The sequence below is a fragment of the Brachyhypopomus gauderio genome, chromosome 5 (assembly GCF_052324685.1).
Source record: "Brachyhypopomus gauderio isolate BG-103 chromosome 5, BGAUD_0.2, whole genome shotgun sequence".
Classification (NCBI taxonomy): Eukaryota; Metazoa; Chordata; class Actinopteri; order Gymnotiformes; family Hypopomidae; genus Brachyhypopomus; species Brachyhypopomus gauderio.
Genome location: NC_135215.1, coordinates 422,824 through 441,753, shown reverse-complemented (window position 1 = coordinate 441,753; position 18,930 = coordinate 422,824). Strand labels below are relative to the sequence as shown.

The window sequence follows — 18,930 nt, the reverse complement described above, 5'->3', positions numbered from 1 at the left end:
AATCAGAACACACTGACATGTTGTTCATTCCCTTATCTGTGTGTCTGCACCTCACTTAGAATCTCTCTCCCTGGACTTTTCCATTCCCCTACATCCAGTCTACTGTACCTCCTCTCCTGATAAGGAGAACACCAATCACACATATGGTTTATTATTCTTACCAAATTGTCTTAAGACCCATCTATTTTGTTCTGTATTCAACTACACATATTATCATTAAACTTTAGAAGTCTTTCCTGATACTTGTGTGTTGTGAATCTGTTCTCCTGGTTCCTGAAGTGTTCACTTAGGGTGACCGGATCAGAGATGGTGAAAAAGAGGACACCTCAGCGTGGGCATATAGTTGATATTTATATGAAAATGCTTTACTGGCCCTTAACAAACACTGCAGAAAAAAAACACTGCCCATAAAGGCTATTTGAACTCTTTTACATTTAAAATGTGCAAAACACAATTATACATTTCCATGACATTCTGTGCTGTGATAAATCATGTGTGGCTCTTTCTCACCAAGTCAAAGTGTTTGTGTTCTTCTTTTCAATGTCTTTACTTACTAAATAAAAATGGTAGCCTAAAAAATAAATACAAAATTTTAAAAATATTCTTTGTATTTGTCATTTAAAAAATTGTACACTAAGCCTATGGCTGATACTTTTCAGTCCACCTCATATTGGGCGTATTTTTCAGCAGACTGAATCTTTCCCAACAGTTGACGATTACTCATCATACTTCAGTTTTACTATTAGGTTACTATTACATCATACTTCAGTGACATGAATTAAGCATGTTAGGTCTCATTGGTGACCCACATGAGGTGAGGTGATGGGGTGAGGTAACCATCACCCTTCCTCTTCGTCATCGGGCCAAGGTCTCCTTGTTCTCCAGATGTACCATTCTGACGCAAGATCAGGCCATGCTGCTCACCGGTTTGTACGTGTCTTTCTCCTTTGACTGTCATGAGATCACCAAGTGTTCAGAAACAGCAACTGCCCTCCCAAGACTTCTGATTGGTCAGAAAGGGAGGAATGAACTGCTTTGATCTGTGTCCTCTGTCCATGCTGTGCAATTACTGGCCAAGGACACAGAATAATGAAAGGGCATAATTTAGCAGAGTGTCTGAAGAGATCTATCTATCTATCTATCTATCTATCTATCTATCTATCTATCTATCTATCTATCTATCTATCTATCTATCTATCTATCTATCTATTTATCTATCTATCTGTCCGTCTGTCTGTCCGTCTGTCTGTCTGTCTGTCTGTCTGTCTGTACGTCTGACTGACTGACTGACTGTCTGACTGATGCCAATGTACATAAATTAACAAAAGGCAACTTTGTCTTATCTGTGATGGCAGTTAAAGTAGTATGTGTTGAGCAGTGATATTTCAAGCTTATCCTAAATTTGCACACAGGTCAGAAAGCAAAATTTGCACCCTGGCTACATTCATCTGTGTTAATGTTGCTAGTCATGAAAAAACCTCTTATTCACTTGTGCTTGTTGCTTGCTCTTCATGGTACCCAGCTGAAAGTGCCCACCTCTGATAAGTCAGGAGGCACAGTGAATTTTGGAAGGCTGCTGCTCAATTGCTGCCAGAAGGAGTTTGCGAAGGACAAGGACAGCAACGAGCGCAAGCAGAAGGAGCTGGAAGCCGCATCAGAGGTGCGACAGTCTCACCATCTTGATAGTGCACCTTCCCTCCAAGTGCACATCATTGGATGTGTATTGTTAGAGTGAAGTCCAGTCGTTTTAGTTGTGTTAAATGTGCCGTATATCCGGGCCTCGTCTCGTGTTAACGCCAACCCCCGATATTTCCCGCCAGGATGAGGAGCGTCAGCGCCTGATCGAGGAGCTGGATGCCATGAAGGACGAGGCCCGCCACCGTTCCCTCGGTAACATCAAGTTTATCGGGGAGCTGTTTAAGGTGGAGATGCTGTCGGAGCTTATATTGCATGACTGTATAGTCAAGCTGCTCCAGAAGAGCCACAGCGAGGAAAGACTAGAGTGTCTCTGCATCCTACTCTCCACCATTGGCAAGGACATCGAGAAGGCCAAGGTATCATGCGCTTATGTTCCTCCTACCTGGCTGTTAACTCTTGGCGGTAGTTTTTACCAGGCGGTAGCCACAAGCATGCTAACGAGAGTCTTGTTTTTGACTAATCAGCCCAAAATGGACCACTATTGCAGCTACATAAGCAAAATAATAAACGCGAGGAAGACCTCATTGAGGATCCGCTGCAAACTGCAAGATGTCCTGGACCTCAGACAGGTAAGTGTTACACACCCATCCGTTGGACTTCTTCAGTGTCTCTACAAATGTTTCCTTGCTTTCATTAATTTATACTCGAATGCTTACTGTACAAGTATAGTTTATAGAACAGCCGTTGACCAGCTTCAGTATTTGAGTGTGGAGGTTTCATTGCTAGTCATGCAGAGGTGGTTGGACTGCTTTCCTTTTGCAGGTTTGCTTTTCTTAATTGCCCATCCTGACAAGGTGGCTGCCGTGTTGAATGCATTTTGAAAGCGCTCCTCTCTTTCCAACTACGGTAGAATAACTGGGTGCCCCGGAGGGGTGACCAGGGCCCCAAGACCATCGTCGAGATCCACAAAGAGGCAAACTACAAATGATGTCACGACACTATAACCCGCGCGCCAACAGCGACTCCACCCACATTGTGGTGGTCCACCATTGTAATGGAAACGCAACGCGACCGTACCGTTCCGTTGCGAATCGATCCGTATCGAACCGTACCGCTTCAAGCAGGCCCTAGTGGAAATGCGCCATCTGTGACCCCTGACACCCTTTTCACACCTCTCTCCCCTCGCTTCACACCCCCCCCCCCTTTCACACCTTTTCCCTCCTCCTGTGCGTTCTGAGTGTGTGTACCAAGAACTGGCTCAGCATTTCTCCTCAAGGTGCTGCGCTTGATGCACACGTATGAATCATGTTTCCCCTCCACACAGGCTTATCAAGAACAATGCATTTGCTTCCATATATGGTAGAATATATCACCTTTGTTAGACTAGCCTTCTTGAGCCCACCCTGTTGCTTGCATGCACAGGGCTGGTCTGTGTATGTATGAATGAGGGGAGCGCCCTCTCATTTTTGAACATTTGGGTACAGCTGGCCTGTGTGAATAAACCTCTCTTCTTTAAGAGTAGTTTGTTCCTCATTTGTTCCGAGAGCTCTCAGCCACACACTTCTCTGCAGCGTGTTACTATCTATTAAGGATTTATAGTGGTGTTCCTCCATGACCCTCCGCTCATTTGCTGAACACAAGAAAAGGGCTTTCTACTGAGAAACAAAACTTTTACAACCTGTATCTTGTTTAGTTCCTCATTGTACTTATATCCCTGTTTGTAACTCTTCTTACCCCATGGTTCTAGCCCTGAAATAACTTGTTACTATTCCTAGTGTGTACTCGTTTTTGTTACTATTCCCGGTCTGTATTTGTTGTTGTTACTATTCCTGGTCTGTATTTGTTGTTGTTACTAATCCCAGTCTGTATTCCTGGTGTATTGTATCCCTGATTGTGCTTCATTACTTGTGCCCCACTCTAGTCTTGTTAAGGCAGTTACTCGGTTTTCCCTGTGTGTTAGTATTTTGATTCCGTTCAGTCCCTGCACCTGTTCAGTCCCTCTGTTTCTTCATGCCCTGACCACCTTGTGTGTCTAAACCCAGTTTGGGTTTCTCCCACAGTTGCTAATAAACCCAACTTCTCTCAGTAATTGTGTCTGCCTCCTACGCTCGTCTACCCACAGTCTGTGTGTGTATGTTTGTGTGTGTCAGTAACTCACTCTAGTTTCTCCAGTTTACAGTGTAGATCCTTCAGTAAAGCAGAGAGCTGCTTCACTCCTGAGTTGAATAGTTTATTGTGGGTCAGATTCAGCTCTCTCAAGTGTGATGAAGGGTTTGACTTCAGAGCTGAAGACAGAGCAGCGCAGCCATCCTCTGAAATATTGCAGTCAGACGGCCTGCAGACAGAAGGAGATAAAACACACCTACAGCTGCACATAACAAATGCATCTCACACATAAGGTCTTTCACATTTCAGAATACACACTCTCAGAAATGAAGCTGCACCAGTCTAATCACCCCAAACACATATGCTGTGTGTGTGTGTGTTTATTAGAGAGGGATGCTGCGATGTGTGTGTGCATGTGTGTGTATAAATAGAGAGTGAGAAAGAAGGGAGTGTGTGTAAGTGATTAATGTGTATGTGTTCTGATAAATACACTGATAATATGGGTGTTTCAGAGATAGAAAAAGGGTAATAGCAATTATTTGTGTGTATGTGAAAGAGACACACACTATTTTAAAGTGTGTATTTATAAGCACATATATAAAGCATATGTATACATATACTTTTGCATATTTGCCAAATCCGTTACTTTAGTTATCCTTTACTTTAGTTATCTCTCATGCTCTTAACATTTTTATGGTGCTTTGACACTTGTATTCATTTCATACTAATAAAGATACTTTGAACTACTAAGACTGAGAGAAAATTGAGTGAAACATTGTGTGTCTTTGTGTGTGTGAGTGAGTGAGAGAGAGAGAGAGAGAGAGAGAGAAAGACAGAGAGAGATTGTGTGTATGCATGTATGAAAAAACAGTAAGTCAGTAACTCACAGCCTTCCTGTGTTGCAGCTAGATAACCTGCAGAGAGGAGAACAACTCCCCCCATGCACTACAACACACACATACACACCACATACTAAATGTCACTTCTACATAAACACAACCAAACACTAACACCCACATACACACACTCAGAAGTTAAGCTGTACAACTCTACATTTTTTAGTGGCACTGAGGCTGATTGTTTTGGGGAACAGTAAGAAATCTTCAGTTGGAAACTTCTTCAGATTTCTTGTCAGAATTCAGTGGACCCCTCACTTTGACCAGTCCTATATGTCTAGCAATGGTTTTACTTAGAGACATTAATCCATGCTGACACTGATTGTACTGTCATGATACGGGGGCCCCCTGCCTGCTGCCTCCGTCCACAGCGGCAGTAGTTTATGTTGTTCTGTTGCTGTTGCATTGTGTTTGTGCCTCAGGTGGGTGGGGACCATTATAATCCCCAGCACCTGAGGGCCATATGTTCATCTATATATAGCTTGTCTTTGTACCAGTACTGCTGGTTATTGTTTCCTTAATTCGGATCATGTCACGGGTTTTTTTGTGCACCTTATTCATTAAATTCCTCCTTTTCCTCAAGAGTTTTGTTTATTCTTAGTCATTAGAAACACTGCACATGTCATGTTCACTTCCTGTTCATAAATCTCACAATGTTAATGTTAATCAAGGAGCACCCCAGGGATCAGTTCTTGGCCATTTCCATGTAATTATCTATATGTTACACCTTGGTCAAATTAGTCATGAATATGGTCTTCACATCCACTGTTATGCTGATGACCACTACCCTAGCACCCCTTGCTATGCTCTCCTATATTCGAGATCTTAAAATGTAGATGAGCATTAATTACCTGACTATCCTTACAAAACTGTGGTTCTAGTCACTGGTCCTAAGTTCATAATTTCCAGACTTCATGGTGCCACGATCTTCTTCTACCCCTGCTATATTGCTAGACTTGGGCTCATAGCCAGCCACCACCACACTGACGCTCTGGTTCATGCTTAATCATGTCCAATCTTGATTATATTAAGTTATTATATCTTGATAACTCTCTTTCTCCTGAAACTCAAAACTTTGTTTGGCAAACCAAAACAAACTGGTCTGCTCACTTTAGTATGTCTGCTACGTTACACTGGTTATCTATCTCACAATGCATTCAGTTTAAACTTATTTTCACACACACACACACACACACACACACACACACACACACACACACACACACACACATCTTGGTGAAGCGTACTTACTGGCCATGGCCTCCACTAGACACAGCCAAATGAAAACATGAGCATAGTATTAAAAATGCGTCCACAACACTGTTGTCATTAACGTACCCTTTACCGCCTTGTGTTACAATCTGAAGATGAGGTGTTGGTCAGCCTTTTCTCATAATATCCACTTTTTCGTTGAATGGCCGTCTTGAAAATGGTTGTTATCCTGCGATTCCATGCTTTCCGCTTGTAAAACCTCACGCTAGTGCTGGCTAGCAGCTGCTAACTAGCTAGCACACGAGCTAAAAGCTCACGAGACACCAACCACGACGCACGAGGACCAGCGAGCAGTGTTGCCAACTCCTCAGTAAGGAAAGTAGCTATTGGTTGTCCTTAAAGTCGCTAGAAGTCGCTAAATGACGTCACCACTTAATTTGCATAATACATGTTTTTGAAGTTGTAAAGGAATAACGTTGGGAGAGAAAATGAGTAAAAAAACACCCTAAATATGTTAGAACTACAAATGAACAACATCTGTTGCCTTTGAAATAGGCAGTCACTTCTCAAAAGAACATGGCTTTAATGTTTTGTATAAATAATTTTTACGTAAATTACAACGATTTTTTGCTGTGTTGTTAAATGTTAGTATAAGAGTAGCAGTTAGCAGGATTGAATGAGGTGAAGAATGGCTGAGACTGGGTGAGTTAAATGCAGTGATTTCTTTTCGTGTCTCACTGAAGACTAAAGCATTTATATTTACATCCCGCTCTGTAAATACGGGGCGGGGCGTCAGCGGCAGCTTTGGGCATGCGCAGTTCATTTGCAGTGTGGACGTGGAGACTGCACTGAGTGTTGTGGGGCGGGGCTCACGGCAGCACCCGCCCCAGAGGACAGCAACTGAAGAGCGTGTGTGTTCAGAGTCTCCAAAAGTCGCTAGATTTGTCGCTAGTCGCTTTTTACTACAAAAAGTCTCTAGAGGGTCTGAAAAATTGCTAAATATAGCGACAAAGTCGCTAAGTTGACAACACTGCCAGTGAGAATACCCTGAGACCATTGGACAAGCCCCCACCATTCTAATTCGAAATATGATTGGTTGATAAAACAGCCCCCTTGTTTTATATCCGTTACCATAGCACCCCTTGTTTTATTAGCATGATGTCACAAAGCGGCAACTGTATATAAACTCGTGCTGAGAGTCATTTGCGGTATACAGACAGAGGAGAGCAGTACGCGGTCTTGGACATAGTTACAAGATTTATTTACGACAGCATATAGACTTCAGCTACGCAGATTGCTGCAGAGGTATGTATGTCTTTTGGACTTTTAGCGCTAAGGATTTCTGACGTTCCTTTGACTTTAATTATAGGGCTTGAAAAGCCCTATATTGTTATTCCTTTTCTCCAAATTTCTGCAATGAATGCGGCCCGAACCGCTTAACGTACAGACTCCGTTCGAACTGCGTTTCGAAGGTCTCGGCTCTGTGTGGTGTGCTATCCGTTTTTGGAGTCGATTAGAGTTATAGATTTTAATAGAATTGAGTTTAAAATGAAAAATGGCCCTATTAAAATGAATGGTGGAATGTTCAGAATTTCAAATCATCACTGCCAGTTAGAGTGTGAGCTGGCATAAAAAATGATCAAAACGTTCTTGGATAAACTGCTGTAAAATCCTTACACCTTGACCTAGACGCTCCATTTAAATTTTAAATGGGAGAGAAACTTGTCCTTTCTGGCACGCCGAGATATCTAATCATTTGATGAATTAGTTTTAGAGTTATGAGCATTTGTTTGGCACTAGACACAGAAAACTGCCCCATTGGCCCCCATATAAATATATCAGAATCAGAATCAGCTTTGTTGAGATTTTTGTGTGTTTTTAACTTGTCATAAATCAGTCATTTTTGGGTCAAACCACACCAATATATATCAAAATCATCAGCAAGGGGTCCTCTCTCACACAATCTCTTCGGTGAAGCGATAGGTTAAATGGGTCCCGAACTACGACCGTTTGATCGGAGGGTGCAAATCACATAAAACAAGGCTTCTCCACTCAGAGTGGCAGAGACAGAGTGTCAGTTATTTTTGAATGTCTCTCCCCCTCCCCTACACACGCACGCGCACACACATGCATCTCTCATACCCACTACACACAGTCACACACATATACGCCACACAGACACACACACATACATACATGCAGATGGGGCAGATGGAGCAGAGGGGCAGATGGGCCAGATGGAGCAGAGGGGCAGCTAGAGCAGAGGGGCAGATGGAACAGAGGGGCAGATGGGGCAGATGGAGAAGAGGGGCAGATGGAGCAGAGGGGCAGATGGGGCAAAGGGGCAGATGAGGTAGATGGGCAAATGGGGCAGATAGAGCAGAGGGGCAGATGAGGGAGAGGGGCAAATGGGGCAGACAGAGCAGAGGGGCAGATGGGGCAGATAGAGCAGAGGGGCAGATGAGGGAGAGGGGCAAATGGGGCAGATGGAGCAGAGGGGCTGATGGGGCAGATGGAGTAGAGGGGGCCGATGGAGCAGAGGGTCAAATGGGGCAAATGGAACAGAGGGGCAGATGAGGGAGAGGGGCAAATGGGGCAGATAGAGCAGAGGGGCAGATGGAGCAGAGGGGGTGATGGAGCAGAGGGGCAGATGGAGCAGAGGGGGCACACCTTTTCAAGCCCTATAGTATTTCCTTCAGGAAATGCAAGTCTAGTTTACCTCAAAGATTGAACTCTAAGCCGGTATGCTTGATTTACAATGAAAGCCTGTCAGTGTTAAAAGAATATAACAATTGGAGGCACCATGTTGAGAAACACCAAGCTTTTGGGACAGCATTGCCTGAAGGGACAGAGGAGAGGGCAACTAAGGTGCAGAGCCTGCTAGCTTCTTATAACAGGAGCTGTTCCACATTACTAAAGACATTTACAGCACAAGAGAGGCCACAGCCGCCTCACTGCGAGTGTCATGAAATTTAGCAAAGAAAAAATGACCCTTCACTGATTCTGAAACTGTCAGAGACTGCATGTTTGTAATATTAGACGAGGTAATCCACGACGATAAAATCAAAGCCAGTGTGACATCTGCAGTCAAAAGCGTGCACACAGCACAGTTGTGTGTATGTGCGCTTCTGTGATGCGGGACACCAATGTTTTCACGAGGAGCTGTCTACAGGGTTTTGAGACTGCTCGGGCGCAAAAGATGGCTCATTATTTTAACTCAACAAATTCTCTGTAGTGTAACATGGAGAGTATATTTCTTCAATTTTGTGGTTTAGTGCCATATGTTCATATTAATGTGCTGTCATTCATATTTTAGCGTGGTCACTGTTAATTGATTTAAGTGCAAAACCTCTGACTTTAAAACATTTCAGTAATAAACCAGAACTCGCAGATGATGAACTCTCAACAGCAGCTGCAGTTCCCCATCTCCGAGGACGCTGCCTACTTCCTTCCAGCTGGACAGGTAATGCTAATGATAGTGTTCAACGTGAATTTAAAAACACCTTGTTACCTTTCCAAGCTGAAATGATTAGTGTGTGTGTGTCGTAGTACTACCCTCAGTACGTGTCCTTGGCCCAGCAGTTCCCTGTGGTCTATCCTGACTGGAGCTCTGCATACGGTGAGGAGAGGCTCTTAACTCAACATAGATTTTGTTAAATGTTAAATGGCCAGTGTAAATGAAGGAGAAAAAAAATGGGGTGGAGCCTAAGGTGTTATCTGATTGTGCCTTGTTTTCTCCAGGTGAGCCGTATTATTACCCTACGCAGGCCCAGTACCTTTCTTCAGGGCCAACTACACCCATCATATTGAGCTCTGCCCTGCAGCAGCAGGCCCCACCCCCTCAGTATGCCCTGCCCCAGCAGTTCCCTGTAGCCAATGAGCCCACGGGTTTCTACTATGGCACCTATCTTGACTGGAGCTCTGCGTACGGTGAGGAGAGGCTCTTAACTCAACATAGATTTTGTTAAATGTTAAATGGCCAGTGTAAATGAAGGAGAAAAAAAGACTTCTTTTCCCTCTCCACATTGGGGTGGAGCCTAAGGTGTTATCTGATTGTGCCTTGTCTCCTCCAGGTGAGCCGTATTATTACCCTACGCAGGCCCAGTACCTTTCTTCAGGGCCAACTACACCCATCATACTGAGCTCTGCCCTGCAACAGCAGGCCCCACCCCCTCAGTATGCTCTGCCCCAGCAGTTCCCTGTAGCCAATGAGCCCACGGGTTTCTACTATGGCACCTATGCTGACTGGAGCTCTGCGTACGGTGAGGAGAGGCTCTTAACTCAACATAGATTTTGTTAAATGTTAAATGGCCAGTGTAAATGAAGGAGAAAAAAAATGGGGTGGAGCCTAAGGTTTTATCTGATTGTGCCTTGTCTCCTCCAGGTGAGCCGTATTATTACCCTACGCAGGCCCAGTACCTTTCTTCAGGGCCAACTACACCCATCATACTGAGCTCTGCCCTGCAGCAGCAGGCCCCACCCCCTCAGTATGCCCCGCCCCAGCAGTTCCCTGTAGCCAATGAGCCCATGGGTTTCTACTACGGCACCTATGCTGACTGGAGCTCTGCGTACGGTGAGGAGAGGCTCTTAACTCAACATAGATTTTGTTAAATGTTAAATGGCCAGTGTAAATGAAGGAGAAAAAACGACTTCCTTTCCCTCTCCACATTGGGGTGGAGCCTAAGGTGTTATCTGATTGTGCCTTGTTTCCTCCAGGTGTGCCGTATTACCCTACGCAGGACCAGTACCAGTCTTCAGGGCCCATCATATTGAGCTCTGCCCTGCAGCAGCAGGCCCCACCCCCTCAGTATGCCCTGCCCCAACAGCGCAGGAGAGAGTGCCAGCAGGTGAGGAGCTGGAAAGGTTGCCTGCTTGAACCTGGTCTCACTCCCAAAAACCATGTCCCACAGATTAGAATACCAGACCCCAAACAGGGTGGATGTGATGTCACGGAAGAGATTATGTCCGGGGCAAGAAACGCATCTACGCCCACACCCATTCAGCTGAGCTCAATACGAAAGGCCTATGTATATGCTTGCATTACGTTAAAATGTTTGTAATTGCTCCAAATTTGACAATGTTCCCCACTCTTTTCCTCAGACTGTGGTCGCAGTGCAGACCGATGATGAAAGCACGCCACCTACAGCTACTGTAGTGATTCCACCCGGTAAGTGTGTTTTCTTAATGTTATTATATCATGTTTTTGTATTTTATTAACTTGGAAACCGAATTGAAATTGCACCTTGTTCAGATGATCATGGGAAACCTGTGTCTATGCCAGCAGCTGCCTCAACCCCCCCGCCTCCATCTAAGGTGCCCGAGCTGGTGGTTCCTTCAAAACTGACAACGGAGCCTAACCTGTCCCAGGGTCTCCAACTGGCCTCACCACTGAGCACAGTGCCTGTTGGACAAGACTCCGATTTCGGAGCGTCTGCCTCCCCGCCACCTCCTCTGACGGACCTTCCTCCAGCAGACATCCCTGCTCTTGAGCCCAAGATGGGTGAGAGTATGGATGCGCCATTGGTATCGGAAGCAGTGCCCCAAGCAGAGAAGGAGCCTGTTGAGGCCCCTTTGGAGCCAGAGGTATGTGCTACTTCTGCTGATGGGCCGAAAGCTGAAAACATCTACATTTGGCAAATGTCTATCCAAAGCCAAAATTGCAGTCGCTGCCATTGCTATTCGACCAGTTTCCATAGTTGAACATGTACAAGGGGTAATGTCATGTCAGAGTTGGAGGAAATTCAGACAAAGAGCGCAATCCTTACTAATATTTAAGGCAGATATAGTGGGGATGTATACAACTCTATTGTTTTTGAAAAAATTGTTTTTGGGACAGTCTCTGTTTGCATTAATGAGTCTTAAGAGACTCTGTCATACAGGAGAGAAACCTGTTGAATTAGCATTTTTTGACTTTGCCAAAACTATTTTTCCAGATATATTTGTCATCTTTGAAGTTTTCTTAAAAATATTTAAAAGTCTCGTCTCGTTATCGTGAACCCAATATCATATCTCGTCTTTTGAGATGAGTGCCACACTTTGGACACTCCTGCTTTAAAGGCACATGTAAATGGACATTCTACATTGTAGAGCATCATGGGATTTGCTCTAGAGTCTAGATTGTTTACTAGCCATGCTGGTGTTGTTGGTTTATGCTAGTTTCACTTGGAGCTGTTGGTTACACCCTTAGTGTGAATTATAGGGGACTTAGTTGAGCTGATTGTCTTAATTAAGATTAACCCCCCACCCCCCCTCCAGCCTCCAGTTTCGAGGTCCTCACAGTGCCAGCGCAAAAGTCCACGCAAGATCATCACCAGTGTCTCATTCAGCAACGACATCCAGCTGAACAAGGCGGAGAAGGCGTGGAGGCCCTCAATGAAGAAGGTGCGCGCCCACAAGGCTGAAGCTGACGAGGAGAACCTGGAGGTGGCCAAGACCCTGGACCTGCTGCGACGTGTGCGCAGCATCCTGAACAAGCTCACGCCACAGATGTTCCAGCCACTGATGAAGCAGCTGACGGAGCTGAGCATGGACACGGAGGAGCGGCTCAAGGGAGTCGTCGATCTTGTATACGAGAAGGCCATCTCTGAGCCCAAGTTCTCCGTGACTTATGCTAAATTGTGTCGCTGCCTGATGATGGTGAGTGTGCACATGCCCACGCGCGAATGGCCAGTTCAACATGTGACCTCTATCTTGTCCCATGTGTTTCTGCAGCTAAACTGCACCAATGGGACTGAGGAGTTCAGGAGGTTGTTCATGTTTTGTTTATTGTTAAAGCTGGACACTGTAATGCATGCATTTCACCAAGTGTTCAGAAACAGCAACTGCCCTCCCAAGACTTCTGATTGGTCAGAAAGGGAGGAATGAACTGCTTTGATCTGTGTCCTCTGTCCATGCTGTGCAATTACTGGCCAAGGACACAGAATAATGAAAGGGCATAATTTAGTGTGTCTGAAGAGATCTATCTATCGATCTATCTATCTATCTATCTATCTATCTATCTATCTATCTATCTATCTATCTATCTATCTATCTGTCTGTCTGTCTGTCTGTCTGTCTGTCTGTCTGTACGTCTGACTGACTGACTGACTGTCTGACTGATGCCAATGTACATAAATTAACAAAAGGCAACTTTTTCTTATCTGTGATGGCAGTTAAAGTAGTATGTGTTGAGCAGTGATATTTCAAGCTTATCCTAAATTTGCACACAGGTCAGAAAGCAAAATTTGCACCCTGGCTACATGTGTTAATGTTGCTAGTCATGAAAAAACCTCTTATTCACTTGTGCTTGTTGCTTGCTCTTCATGGTACCCAGCTGAAAGTGCCCACCTCTGATAAGTCAGGAGGCACAGTGAATTTTGGAAGGCTGCTGCTCAATTGCTGCCAGAAGGAGTTTGCGAAGGACAAGGACAGCAACGAGCGCAAGCAGAAGGAGCTGGAAGCCGCATCAGAGGTGCGACAGTCTCACCATCTTGATAGTGCACCTTCCCTCCAAGTGCACATCATTGGATGTGTATTGTTAGCGTGAAGTCCAGTCGTTTTAGTTGTGTTAAATGTGCCGTATATCCGGGCCTCGTCTCGTGTTAACGCCAACCCCCCGATATTTCCCGCCAGGATGAGGAGCGTCAGCGCCTGATCGAGGAGCTGGACGCCATGAAGGACGAGGCCCGCCACCGTTCCCTCGGTAACATCAAGTTTATCGGGGAGCTGTTTAAGGTGGAGATGCTGTCGGAGCTTATATTGCATGACTGTATAGTCAAGCTGCTCCAGAAGAGCCACAGCGAGGAAAGACTAGAGTGTCTCTGCATCCTACTCTCCACCATTGGCAAGGACATCGAGAAGGCCAAGGTATCATGCGCTTATGTTCCTCCTACCTGGCTGTTAACTCTTGGCGGTAGTTTTTACCAGGCGGTAGCCACAAGCATGCTAACGAGAGTCTTGTTTTTGACTAATCAGCCCAAAATGGACCACTATTGCAGCTACATAAGTAAAATAATAAACGCGAGGAAGACCTCATTGAGGATCCGCTGCAAACTGCAAGATGTCCTGGACCTCAGACAGGTAAGTGTTACACACCCATCCGTTGGACTTCTTCAGTGTCTCTACAAATGTTTCCTTGCTTTCATTAATTTATACTCGAATGCTTACTGTACAAGTATAGTTTATAGAACAGCCATTGACCAGCTTCAGTATTTGAGTGTGGAGGTTTCATTGCTAGTCATGCAGAGGTGGTTGGACTGCTTTCCTTTTGCAGGTTTGCTTTTCTTAATTGCCCATCCTGACAAGGTGGCTGCCGTGTTGAATGCATTTTGAAAGCGCTCCTCTCTTTCCAACTATGGTAGAATAACTGGGTGCCCCGGAGGGGTGACCAGGGCCCCAAGACCATCGTCGAGATCCACAAAGAGGCAAACTTGGAGGAGCAGAGGGAGCAGATCAAGGTACCTGAGCAGCTCCTGCCTAAGAAGGACTCCAGTCAGGCGTGTTGGTCACGACGGGGCCCACCCGTCCGGAGGCCGCATCACCCAACCTCAGGAAGATGCCTGGAATTCGGTGCCCATCATTACCAAGACCAGGGTCTCGGCGGGTCCTTTAAAAGGCTTAAATAAAAGATTTTTAAGGTCTTTAAATGTATTGAATTACATTCTTTTTTGAAGAGTGGCATTAAATTTCATCTAAGGGGAGTGAAAAAGCTATTAATGTCCAAAAAGACAAAAAATATTTTCAATTCTACTTCTACAGCGCAAGTCTCAGTCTAACCACACAGTAAAAAAGAAGCATGGTTGGACTAGTATAACACGGCTAAATCAGCCACAGTTTCATTTCAAATTCAATTCAAATACCAATTAAAACAGTAGTATTTTGAACCCATGATTGTTCTTCTATAAAAACATTCACATACACACAGTAGCGCCATTCACTCTAGTTCTCTTGCCAAGTGCATGTGTGCCATGTCTTGCTATTTGTTATCCATCTTAAAATCAATTTATTTACTTAAAAAACCAAGGGCTGATGCAGGAATACCCTCAACTTGGTGATGTCGCCTTAAAGATTCTCCTACCTTTTGCTTCGACATATTTGTAGAAATATTGCCATATTTGAGGCAAGGTTCTCAAAAATGACCATTCAAAAGTAAATACTGCAATCGTGCACAAATGATTTGATGATTTGAGGCTGTGTTTATCAGACATTGTGCTAATAATTTGCAAGGCAAAGCAGGTCTCACATTAACATGGACTACCTGAAAGCTTTGGAGGGGCCCAGCTTGAGAATTCATGTTTTTGCCATGGTAATGGTCTTAATTTTTATTCTTGGAGGTCTTAAGTCATTAAATTTGTAGGTCAACAATGTGCAGATACTCTGCAAGACGCGGCCCATCGACATTGCCTGCAGGACATAAGAATTTGGCTGTCCAATAATTTTTAAAAATGGAATGATGGCCAAACAGAGGCTATTATTATTATTTTTTTATCCAGACAGTGTTACACCAAATGCTAAACATCTGGAGCCTTTATTAATAAATACTCAGAGCTACGTAAGGAATCTCAGCGTTCTCTTTGATTCCACACTTACATTTGATAAACAGATAGTTCCAGTTTTTATCAGCTAAGGAAAATCTCTAAGCTCAAATCTATTTTAACTTTTAAAGATATGGAAACAGTTGTTCATGCTTTTATTACATCATGGCTTGATTACTGTAATTCTCTGTATTTGGGTATCAACCAATCAGCTCTGTCACGCCTTCAGCTTGTTCAAAATGCAGCAGCTAGGCTCCTGACTGGAACTAAGAAAAGGGAGCATATTTCTCCAGTGTTGGCCTCCCTACATTGGCTGCCTGTTAAGTTCAAATTAAATTTAAGTTAACCTTACAAATTCATGTTTGACTGAATATGCCCTCTTAAAGTATGTAGGCATACCGTACTATTTTCATGTTTAACTGAATAAACCATTGAACACGAGTAGCCTACATTTTATTGAGCATGTTTTTTTTCTTCAAGTATCAAAGTAGAACAGCTTTCTCAATCAGTTATTGATGCATTTTGAAAACAGGAGATCCTCTGTATAAAGAACCCTTATCTCAAAAACGGACTTTTAATCATTACTTGGGTAGCACGCATATTCCGAATGAGCCATTTTAATCTAGATTAATTAAGATTAGTTTCAAGATTTCAGTGAGATTAATCTAGATTTAAAAAAAATAATCTATGGCCACCCCTAATTTTAAATAAAGAAAATATTGTCATTTTCAGAGCAAGATAGCCTATAGTCGTCTGACAAAAAGACAGAAAACTATCATTTAACACTAGGAACCCGACGGCCGCGAAAATTTTCGCAAGGCTTAGTAAGGTCCATGTAGCCCACTCCCCTGCTGTGAAGAGATTAACGCCCATTGTCTTGGTAATGCGGTGGAAGCGTCTCACCCCCAGCTCATACGCCTGCCAAAGCACAAGCGGCTCACCTCCAAGCTCATACAAGGCACCAAACGTGATACTTCACGAAAAACGTGGTTACAAACAAGCAGACTGTATATGTTACCGATCCTACAACAAACAGCGGAAATTTTGTAGACTCGTGTTTCAAAAGATACAATTCAAGCGCACGTAGAGAGTTTCTCAAATGAGTCCCGTCAAACAATAAAAATAAATAAAATTGTCTGAACCTCTTTGTATATTGTTTGAAGCTCTTTGTATATTTACTACACTATATAATATTTGTTACACTTTCTGTTTCCGCGTTTGAATTCGCGTTTGAAAAGCTAAGAAATTATATGGCGCAATTATATATATGGCTGATAAATGTTGTGATCTAAACAGCAGACTGGAAAAGGAGAGGAAAAGACAGGAAGAACAAATTCATGTGCTGTAAAACAACTTTATTTTGATCAAACATGGATGTCTATTCCGGGTTTCTTGAAGTGGAATGTCAAGAAAGTTGAGGGTGTCTTGAAGTTGAGGGTGTACTCGCCAGATGCACTTGCCGCATGCAACACACGCGTTGATGCTGTGGAGAACAATTCAAGGTACACCTTACATTTTGAATAAAATCTTTCAGAAGACAAAAATACGTAACATATGTGGTGTTACGTATGTAGGCCTACTTATCAACGTACCTTCATGTAGTTGTAGCCAACAGTTGCTACACAGCCAGGGTGTACTCGCTGCATGCAACGGGCCACCGGCGTGTTCCTGCGTGCACTGTGTATGCACGCACCTTCATGATGTCTGTCAACGGCGCACTGCAAAGAACAAAGTACATGTTATATTTTGAACGAATTTATTCATGTGTACCAGCCAGGGACCCTCTTTCTTACATTTGCGGCAGGTTCATCGTTCATCGCTGCCAAGGTCAACGGGCCACCGGCGTGTTCCTGCGCGCACTGTGTATGCACGCACAGAAGTACATGTTATATTTAGAACGAATTCATTCATGTATAAATTGATTCTGTGAAAATGTCACAGGCATGGGTCATAACAGAATGGGAATCCAATTCCAGCAACCATGAGAAAAATAACCAGCAACCACGACGAGAAATAAACAGAGGACTAACACGGAAACAGACATGAAATGGCAGGAGATGCGGGGCAGACCGTGACACCGGGTTTCATGATGTGCGACTGTGGAACAGAAAGAGAAGAGATTTTTGGTTATGTTCAAATAATAGTGTGTGTGTATATATATGTGTGTGTGATTGGTTGTCTGTATATATATATAATATATTTATATATATATATATATATATATATATATATATAAATATACTTATCGACGTACCTTCATGTAGTTTTAGGTACACAGTTGCCACACAGCCAGGGACACTCTGCCCTACACTTGCGACAGGTGTACTTGCCGCATGCAGCGCACGGGGTTATGCTGTGGTTCCGGTTGCAGTTTGTCTGCACCTGACACGTAGTCTTCTTTCCAGGAGCAGGCGAAGGACGTGGCGTTCTCTTCAACTCCTTTTCCTGTAGGAAACGAAGACGGAGTTCCTCAGCAAGAGTACACATAAAAACTCTCCTACTCTCTGTGGACCCCGTACATGCCGTGTACAAAACATGCGCGTTCATCGCTGCCAGGTCAAGTATGTTATAAAACACTGCAACGGGCCACCGGCGTGTTCCTGCGCGCACTGTGTATGCACGCGCCTTCTGGTCCATGATGTCAACGGCGCACTGCAAAGAACAAATACAAAGAAGTACATGTTATATTTTGAATAAATTCATTCATGTATGATAAATTGATTTATCAATGCCAACACATGCATACCTTCGTCCGGTTGTAGTCCGTCACAGTGTTTGGCTTCTTTTTGCGGTCGTCTGCAATCTCCACGTGCGTGTGCATAGTGCTCAGAACGCAAACTGTTTTGTTGGGCTTGGAGGCATACACCGTCAGAAGCGCATCATCGGATCTGTACACCTCCGTTGACAACTTCTCACGTCCCTTGGCGTTTTTGGCTTCCAAAGGAACTTCTCGGCGAATCTTGTTCATTGTCCCAAGCAGAGTCGTGTTGCATTCCAGCAGCTTCTTAGCCAGGGAAAGAGATGTGAAAAAATTGTCTGTGGCTACAGTTCTGCCCTTGCCCAGGTATGGCTTCATAAGCTTCATCACCACATTCTCGGACACTCTTTCCCCCTTGGGACGATCGGGGTCCTTTCCAAGGTATGGAATGGCGTTGCACATGTACTTTGTGTTCAACTCAGAAGCAACCCAAAACTTTATTCCAAACTTGTCCGGCTTTGAGGCAATGTACTGGGTGAATGGACAGCGAACCTTGGTCGGAAACAGCTGCTCGTCGACTGTCAGTTCCTTGCCTGGGGTATAGCACAAAATGCAGTTGTTCACAAATCGCTGCCAGATGTCCGAAATCGCAGCAAATCTGTCGCTCTTTGCACGCTCCGCACGGGTGTCCTTATTATCAAAGCGCAAGTACCGCATGATTTCTTGGTAGCGGTCCCGTGCCATTGTCTCCTGGATCGAAGGCACAGCGAACATTGCCGACCAACAGTCCGACATCGCTCCAACTGGACAGAGGACTACTCGTAGAAATAGGATTGCTACGAATGCCATAAACTCGCTGACCGACAAA

The 18,930-nt window shown here is 44.2% G+C and overlaps 2 protein-coding genes and 1 long non-coding RNA gene across 3 annotated transcripts; 1 reads left to right on the top strand and 2 right to left on the bottom strand.

The window, feature by feature from the left end:
- Positions 1 to 10,468: 10,468 nt before the first annotated feature.
- Positions 10,469 to 13,644, top strand: LOC143513737 (eukaryotic translation initiation factor 4 gamma 1-like). The gene is made up of 7 exons (XM_077004473.1): positions 10,469 to 10,699; positions 10,953 to 11,019; positions 11,134 to 11,435; positions 12,108 to 12,488; positions 13,165 to 13,302; positions 13,464 to 13,576; positions 13,623 to 13,644. The coding sequence occupies exons 1-7, from the start codon at positions 10,484 to 10,486 to the stop codon at positions 13,642 to 13,644; spliced, it is 1,239 nt and encodes a 412-aa protein (XP_076860588.1). The 5' UTR covers positions 10,469 to 10,483.
- A 3,106-nt stretch (positions 13,645 to 16,750) lies between these two features.
- Positions 16,751 to 17,308, bottom strand: LOC143513991 (uncharacterized). The gene is made up of 3 exons (XR_013130744.1): positions 17,158 to 17,308; positions 16,957 to 17,082; positions 16,751 to 16,847 (listed from the first exon to the last, which is right to left on the bottom strand). It is a non-coding gene; the product is annotated as an uncharacterized LOC143513991 (long non-coding RNA).
- Positions 17,309 to 17,318: 10 nt separating this feature from the next.
- On the bottom strand, positions 17,319 to 18,613 carry LOC143513990 (uncharacterized). The gene is made up of 3 exons (XM_077004682.1): positions 18,111 to 18,613; positions 17,619 to 18,016; positions 17,319 to 17,461 (listed from the first exon to the last, which is right to left on the bottom strand). The coding sequence occupies exons 1-2, from the start codon at positions 18,522 to 18,524 to the stop codon at positions 17,621 to 17,623; spliced, it is 810 nt and encodes a 269-aa protein (XP_076860797.1). The 5' UTR covers positions 18,525 to 18,613; the 3' UTR covers positions 17,319 to 17,461; positions 17,619 to 17,620.
- Between the last annotated feature and the right edge of the window lie 317 nt (positions 18,614 to 18,930).

What these genes read in the sequence shown, in the direction of transcription:
- LOC143513990 (XM_077004682.1), bottom strand. Translation starts at nt 18,524, where the DNA reads ATGTGCAACGCCATTCCATACCTTGGAAAGGACCCCGATCGTCCCAAG. An exon ending in CGGACTACAACCGGACGAAG is followed by an intron (nt 18,017 to 18,110) that starts GTATGCATGTGT and finishes TGTTCTTTGCAG; the next exon opens with TGCGCCGTTGACATCATGGA.
- LOC143513737 (XM_077004473.1), top strand. Translation starts at nt 10,484, where the DNA reads ATGAAGGAGAAAAAACGACTTCCTTTCCCTCTCCACATTGGGGTGGAG. An exon ending in TGTGTCGCTGCCTGATGATG is followed by an intron (nt 12,489 to 13,164) that starts GTGAGTGTGCAC and finishes CATGGTACCCAG; the next exon opens with CTGAAAGTGCCCACCTCTGA. An exon ending in CTGTTTAAGGTGGAGATGCT is followed by an intron (nt 13,577 to 13,622) that starts GTCGGAGCTTAT and finishes CTGCTCCAGAAG; the next exon opens with AGCCACAGCGAGGAAAGACT.